General features: G+C 44.8%; 2 protein-coding genes across 2 annotated transcripts; both read left to right on the plus strand.

Moving 5' to 3' along the window:
* The first annotated feature begins 244 nt into the window (after positions 1–244).
* Positions 245–2513, plus strand: clec14a (C-type lectin domain containing 14A). Its single transcript, XM_037487575.2, has 2 exons — positions 245–378; positions 1113–2513. The coding sequence occupies exon 2, from the start codon at positions 1131–1133 to the stop codon at positions 2283–2285; it is 1155 nt and encodes a 384-aa protein (XP_037343472.1). The 5' UTR covers positions 245–378; positions 1113–1130; the 3' UTR covers positions 2286–2513.
* A 2349-nt stretch (positions 2514–4862) lies between these two features.
* On the plus strand, positions 4863–7666 carry zgc:109986 (uncharacterized protein LOC553566 homolog). Its single transcript, XM_037486561.2, has 8 exons — positions 4863–5207; positions 5926–6047; positions 6141–6279; positions 6359–6480; positions 6614–6724; positions 6806–6912; positions 6992–7082; positions 7369–7666. The coding sequence occupies exons 1-8, from the start codon at positions 5111–5113 to the stop codon at positions 7480–7482; spliced, it is 903 nt and encodes a 300-aa protein (XP_037342458.1). The 5' UTR covers positions 4863–5110; the 3' UTR covers positions 7483–7666.
* Positions 7667–8135: the final 469 nt, after the last annotated feature.

An 8135-nucleotide genomic window follows, 5' to 3' on the forward strand; every position in this document is an offset into this window, starting at 1 on the left:
CTCCATGTTGGAAACATTTGCCCAGTGGTCCTTCACCATGGAAATGTACATTCATACATGTTTTAATGGACCTGTTTCTATTGTTCTTGTATCACACCATGATGTGTAACATGTGGCAATAAATGGCTTCACATTCACATTCTGAACCAACATTAAACGGAAACCATAACCCTGACCGGAGGAAACTAGCTCACCATATCAAGACGCAGCACACTTCCTGTCCGGGAGGGGGGGGGGGCGTGGGGGGCAGTTAGTGGAGCTTCTGTGGAGGAAGAACCAGGAGAAGCTGGAGATACGGAATACAGAGGTAGCAAGAGGCAGTGGGACGAGTGAAGAAGAGAAACTCAACATAAAGGAGAAAAACGCAGGAACTAGACGGTAAGAAAAGTCTCACTTTAGCATTTTAAACATTAACAGTTAAGAGCTGTGAACAGGAAGCTTCCAGGTTTCACATCCTCAAACCGCTCTGAATTTCTGTGATTTATTGATGGATAAACCGTTCACTATAAACTTACTGTCTTAATGGACTTAATTCAACTAAAAGTGCTTCATTCAGAGGGCAGCGTTTGGTTTTACTTGAACTAAAGTCTGACTGATCCATTCAGACTTTATTACTGAAACTGGAGAAATGACCGTAGAGGTCAAACAATCTTGTTCTTGTCCTATCTCTGGATCGTAATGATTTATAAATATGTATAGACATGAAGTACCTTGTTTATGATGACATTTTTTATCACAGCTATTTCACAGTGTGTTATTGACCATTATTACATGTTACAGTGTTATAAACCTGTTATTACATGTTACTATGTGTTATAAACACTGCATTACATGTTTACGTGTTACAGTGTGTTGTGAACATTTATTACATATTTACATGCTACCGTGTGCTATGAACCCTTTATTACATGCTTACAGGATACAGTGTGTTATCATCCCTTTATTACATGTTTACATGTAATAGTGTATAATAAGCCCGTTATTACATATTTATATGTTACAGTCTTTTATAGACCCTTGATTACATGTTACCATGGGTTATCTACCCTCTATTATAATAGCAAGAGAAAACATGCACACAATCTTTGCCTGATTGTTTACCGTCTCGACAGACGTCATCCTCAGAGAAGATGGAGTCTTCGTTCTGCTGGTTCTACCTTGTGATCTTCTTCAGAACCATCTGGGCCACTTCCCCACCCTACACTGTCCACCAGGCTCAGGTCAGCTTCGCCCAGGCCTCCGAGAACTGCCTCCCCGGTGTCCTCACCACGCTCGCCACCCAACAAGAGGTCCGGGACATTCTCGACGTTGTCTCCAGCTCAGCGACGGCGTTTGGTGAGAAATTCAGCTTCTGGGTCGGACTGAAGAAGGTCAAGAACGAGTGTGTCATTCCCGCGCTGCCCCTGAGGGGGTTCAAGTGGACCGAGGATGGCAGTCAAGAATCGCAGGTGATCCACTGGGCTCAGGAGCCGCAGCCGACCTGCACGGCGGTGCGCTGTGCGGCGCTGAAGGGGGAGTGGGATGGATCCAACTTCACCAGCTGGGGGCTGATCCCTGTCAATTGTAAGACCAACTTCCAGTTTATCTGTAAGCTGGGGGGTGGAGGAACCAGAACTAAACTAGAACCAACAGAACTAGCAACACCAGAAACACCAAAATCAGCACTGCCTGGACCACCAAAACCAGTAGCATCAGAAGCAACAGCACCACAAAAAACAGCTGCACCAGAACCACCAAAGCATGCTATTCCAGATAAATCAGAACCAATACCTTCAACAAAACAACCAGACACATCTAAACCAGAACCTGGGCCTCCTTCTCCCGGACACAAGCCGGAAACCGACCTAAAGCTTGATACTCGACCTGAGGTTCGGTCCGGTTCCTGTCAGAACCCCCTCATCCCCAGTGCTCGCTCCATCCGCTTGGACAACAGCAGCCGGATCCAGGTGGAGTGCTGGTCCTCCGACCTGGTGGAGCTCCGCTGCTCGGGCCAGCCCCCAGTCTGGGGACTCCTGGACGGCTCGCCAGCCAACTTCTCCACCGTGTGCGCGCCGTGTGGAGCTGGCTTCCGGAAAGACGCCTCTGGATTCTGCGTGGACGTGGACGAGTGCGCCGGCGCCGCCTGCAGGCGCGGCTGCCTGAACACGCCAGGCTCCTTCAGGTGCTTTTGCTCCAACCAGGACGGGGAGCTCCTGGACGAGGACTCACCGGCGTGCGGCGGAGCCACGGTGGCAGGCGTCCTGATGCCGGCGCTGGTTGCTGCGGCGACGCTGGCGCTTCTCTGACACGGCGCCCAAAGAAGGTTGAAGGAGGGGATCCTGTGCCTCCACACTTCTTTTTAAATTACAATTCTTATGTTTTTGTGAAGTTTTTGCAATGGTTCCTGTCTTGGCAGGAAGTCACCTGGAGAACTCATTTGGACATTAAACTTTTCTATTTTGATTAAATCAAAAATATTTAAGAGAACATGAATCAAGACATTGAAAAATTGCATCAATAAAATAATTGCTTCAAGGCAAAACTGAATGAAATTTTTTCTTTCAACGTATATTGATGATGATGAACATAATGATAGTTTTTTATACCTTTCGATCAATGAAGATTATTGCTATTTAAAAATGTTTGTATATTTGTATATACGTGTGTCAAAATGATCAACATATGAAAGGAAGTGAAGGAGGGATGTGAGAAACTAGCTGGATGGATTTGATTAGTCAAAAAATGATCTCCTGACGTCTGTTCCTACTCATCTTCCTCTGTGGAAAACGCCAAAGGGTCAATTCAATACTATTCATTTTATTTTGAATAAACAGCCCAAAATGACAAATTAGCCTCAGAGGGCTTTACAGTCTGAACACATGCGACATCCTCTGTGCACAAACCCTCACATCAGGAACAACTCCCCAAAATATGAACAACCCTTCAATGGGGACAAAGGGAAGAAAGGTCAGTGAGAAGGTCAGAAGAAGATCCTTCTGGATGGACAGACTGACATGGATGATTCAAATAAGTGCAAGTAGCACAGTGTACGGCAGGACCAGTGCAGGGTCAACCTCCATCAGATGTGACCACCATGAACCTATGGGGAGGGAAAGCAGCAAAGTTGGTCATATTGGTTTATGATGACAGTAATATGATGACTTATAGTAATAATGATGATAGCAGCAGATAAGGGATCAAGTTATCCTGGATGAATTCAGCTTTGACTTGGTTGCACAAAAGCAGGTTGAATTAAACCATGTAACCATGGCGATGTGTTCTTTGCAGCTAGCCAGGCTAAGATTAATCCTGGAGTCTCATGTGTTAAATCAACTGATCTGATCCCAAACAAACGTCTTTAACAGCTGAGGGCGACATATAAAGTCCATCCACCTGTTTCTTCCTGCTCCATGATGCCCGTTTCTGAACCACATGCTGGATGAAGAAGCTCTGATACTGAGATGTTCTCTCAGACTTTCTCTTTTCTAGCTTGGGCCAACGTCAGAAATGACGCTGTGCTGATCTCAGGAAGTGTGTCTCAGGAGCTTATGTGGTAAAACATGATAATAAAACATGATGGAGATGTACAAATGACAGCTGGCGTGATCAGCGCCTTGGAGAACCAGCTTGGAGCAGTTCTGAGGGTGTGGGGAAATAGAAAAGCTGACAGACTCTCTGACGCGTTCTTCTCCATGCGGCTTACGAGGCTCAATGTAATAATAGGACACTTTTTCTCTTCTAAATGAATGTTCACTTTTTAACCAGCTCAGAGGGATTGGAAAACAATGTATAACAGGGTAACATTAGTAGTTGCAGTATAGAATGGACAACTTTGATACAGACCATCATCCTGTAATGATTTTATCAACAAATCACACATTTAACTACACATGAGACATTGATGATCAATTATTGTCATTGGAATGCATGAATGTAGGTCAGTAACAAGCCATGAGGGAAGTGACCCCCAGCAGGTCTCACTAATACAAAGAACCCCGTTTCACTTGCTTTGAGGTTGTGTTGAAGGTTAGGGGTTAGGGGTAGTTGTTGGTCACAGTAAAGCGAGATGTGTGTTCCGTGACTCTGTTTGAATGCAAATGTTTTTTTGTGTATCATGCTTCAACCATTTTTTTCAATATCACTGCATACTGTTATTTTCTTAATTGATTAAGACGTGGTCTGCTTAAGGAAGCCGTGGACGTGCACCTGGATCCACGAAGCTCCTCCTTCTCACAAGTCACGCTGCGCTTTGGCACCTAAACAGGATTTCTTTATTCTACTTTAGTGCAACAGCCCCCGGAGACACGGACACACACATAAAGCCTAGATGTCTTACGGTGGAGTGTAGAACGTCCGCACATGGCGGCCATCTTGGTAGGGGCACAACATTGTGTTGGTAGTGATACATGCACTTTAACTAATAATAACATGCTCCATTTTCAACCGATTTTTAAACGGGTTGGTTAATTATAAACCTCAGAGATGTAGTTATGACACTACATACTTTTGAATAATGTTCTGTTTGATGTCATTTTCGTATGAATAATTATAATAATTCATAAGTATGCAGTATCATAAATACTGTGCAGGGTGGGGATTGCAACATGCAGCATTTTAAACGGGTTGCTTTCTTATAAACGTCATAGTTATGACACTGCATACTTTTTATGTTATGTTTTTTTATGTCTAGAAAATAGAATAATGTTCAGAAATAGGTACAGAATTTCTCTTTGCATATATATATATATATATATATATATATATATATATATATATATCTATCAAGAAATTGAATCCCACCCTGTACAGAGGTGTAAGGTTAGATGTATATATCTATATCTCTGACGGTCCCGTTAACTACACTGACGTCACTAACATGCGTCTCCCGTCGCATCACATCTACGTAGCTTTAGTAGAGGCGCGTTCCGTAAACAGCGCGTTGTTTTGTTCTTACTCTTCATGAATTCCATTTGACGCTGTCACGTTTCCCGCTGAGCTCAACGAACGCGTGTTAGACGTTAGGGGTCTTTTTTGGACTATTTGAATACAGCCTTAAATTAATACACTTTTTTACAATAACAAAACGAAACTGCTTCCGAGGTGAGACACGTGATTCGTGTGAAGCTCCAACATGAATCTCAGAGAAGCCAAATCAGAGGTAAAGAAGCTGCTGAGCCACGTGACGCCGAGTGACGTCCGTGGTCTGCTGACGTGGATCCGGTGTTCAGGTACAGCCACCAGGTCCCCGATGGTGGACTCACCTCATAGAGGACTGACCCCATAGAGGACTCACCTCATGGTGGACTGACCTCATAGAGGACTGACCCCATAGAGGACTGACCCCATAGAGGACTGACCTCATAGAGGACTGACCCCATAGAGGACTGACCTCATGGTGGACTGACCTCATAGAGGACTCACCTCATGGTGGACTGACCTCATAGAGGACTCACCTCATGGTGGACTGACCTCATGGTGGACTGACCTCATAGAGGACTGACCCCATAGAGGACTGACCTCATGGTGGACTGACCTCATAGAGGACTCACCTCATGGTGGACTGACCTCATAGAGGACTCACCTCATGGTGGACTGACCTCATAGAGGACTCACCTCATGGTGGACTAACCTCATAGAGGACTGACCTCATGGTGGACTCACCTCATAGAGGACTCACCCCATAGAGGACTGACCTCATAGAGGACTCACCTCATGGTGGACTGACCTCATAGAGGACTCACCTCATGGTGGACTGACCTCATAGAGGACTCACCTCATGGTGGACTAACCTCATAGAGGACTGACCTCATGGTGGACTGACCTCATAGAGGACTCACCCCATAGAGGACTGACCTCATAGAGGACTCACCTCATGGTGGACTGACCTCATAGAGGACTCACCTCATGGTGGACTCACCGGATCATTCTGACTTCTTGTTTCTGCAGACGAGTTTGACGACTTTCTGTCCAACAACCAGATAAAACTTCTGAAGAACATCTCTGAAGATCTAAGAGGGAGTCTTCCTCCGAATGCCATGTTGGCCTCCGAAATTACTGCTCATAACAAGGTACTGGTGTGTGTGTGTGTGTGTGTGTGTGTGTGTGTGTGTGTGTGTGTGTGTGTGTGTGTGTGTGTATATGAACTGATGAGGTTGTCATAGATGCAGCAGTGCTCTCGGCCGACGGTCCACGTGGACAGTTTCCTGTATGATGAAGATCAGGTGGACTCTCTGTGTGAGGATGGAACCATGAGTCGCTCCTATTGTCTGACCTGTGGATCCCACAGAACCGCCCCTCTGGGTCAGAACACATCTTCATCATCCCACACGTAAGGTCAATCCCTCTTTATCATCTTCATCCTCTTCTTCTTCCTCCTCAGACTTCATCTCTCACTCCTTCTCCATATCGGAGCTTCGCTTCCTGTTCGAGAACGTTCTTCCAGACCTGAGCGGGCAGCTCGTGGTGGACGTGGGATCCCGACTGGGAGCGGTGCTCTACGCGGTGAGAGGGTAGCATGCTAACAAGGTAGCATGCAGACATGCTAATGGGAGTACATAATAATATAATATAATGTACAACAAACACACAAAAGAGGATATCTGTTCTAAAGCTTGTCATTGTACTGTGTGTCCAGGGTCATGTGTTCAGTTCGGCCTCTCAGCTGATTGGTTTAGAGATCAATGAGGAGTTTGTCCATCTTCAGAATAACATCCTGCAGAAATACAAGATGACAGACCGAATACAGGTACACACACATTATATATTATATATATATATAAAATACACACTACACTGTAGAACTCAAGAGAACCTTCTTCTCCTTCAGGTTCTGCATACAGATGTCCTGCTGCAGAATGTTCTGCTGCAGAACGCAGATGTTCTCATCCTGAACAACGTCTTTGAGTTCTTCATGGAACCCAGTGAACAAGTCAGGTCAGTACACACGTAGAAACACACATTCTCAATCTTAACAAGAACAGGAACAAGAACATGTGTCTGTGCGTGTGTGCAGAGCGTGGAGGTTCCTCATGAAGAACTTCAGGAAGAAAGGGTCTCTGCTGGTTTGTGTTCCCGGGCTGCAGGAGAGTCTGAACAGTCTGCAGGTGAGAACATCGAGGAAGTGTTTCAAGCACACAAAGTACATAAAGTGGTGCTTTGTGTACCTGTCCACACACACACACACACACACACATCAATAGGGTTGCATGGTGGAGTGTTAAAGGCTTCTCATTGGATGGAGGAATAGAAGTTCAGTTCATTTACTATTTACCAGTGTCACCTGACCCCTGTAGCTCCACCCCTCCTACAGTCTGACAGGTCATGTGACATGAGGGCAGAGTGTAGTGAGGTGGTGGAGTTTTATCACCACTTCCTGTTTGAATCCAACAGGAAGCCCTGCAGCCCGGCTGGGTGGAGGAACTTCCTCTGGACCACAAGGTTTACCTGGATGGAGACATGGACCAGGACGCTCTGACACAGATCCACCTGTACAGGGTCATGTGACCTGGACGAGACCTGCTGGTTATTCTGTTTCAATCTATGAACGTGTGTTTTCTTGTAAATAGATCTTTATTGTGGGAGAATGGTGGAACTATGTTGTGATTTGAATGTTTGTTTCACCAGCAGCTTGTTCTCTAAACATCATTAGATAACAACACATTGATTGGAAATAAATGACTGGCGATTCAAAGGAATTTTTGTCTGATTTTAGTTTTAACATAGTATTAGTTCTAATTTATACAATCTGAATGATTACGGTATTTATTCCTCTGATTAAAGAATACATTCGTCATAAGGATCATTTACACTTAATAACTTTCAGATTCTAAATGTGAACAAACCTATTGTTTTATTTACAGGACAAAAAACTTCATCTGCATCTGCATCTGAACGATGTCATTATTCTCATTGATATTAGCATTGTTCTTTTATCATTACTATTGAAACCCTCCATCCCAACATCAAGCTGCTTGTTCCTCACTGAGAGCAAAACACTGGACTAGATCTCCACTCTTTGCTGTCCTGCTCCTAGATGGTGGAAGGAGCTCTGTGATGACATCAGGACCACAGAGAGCCTTCACCTCTTCAGACTAAACACTAACACACTGTAGACCTTAAACTGGACTCATAATGGTTCTGATCTAGAACCAGTTGTA

This window comes from Pungitius pungitius, chromosome 14, assembly GCF_949316345.1.
Source record: "Pungitius pungitius chromosome 14, fPunPun2.1, whole genome shotgun sequence".
Taxonomy (NCBI): domain Eukaryota; kingdom Metazoa; phylum Chordata; class Actinopteri; order Perciformes; family Gasterosteidae; genus Pungitius; species Pungitius pungitius.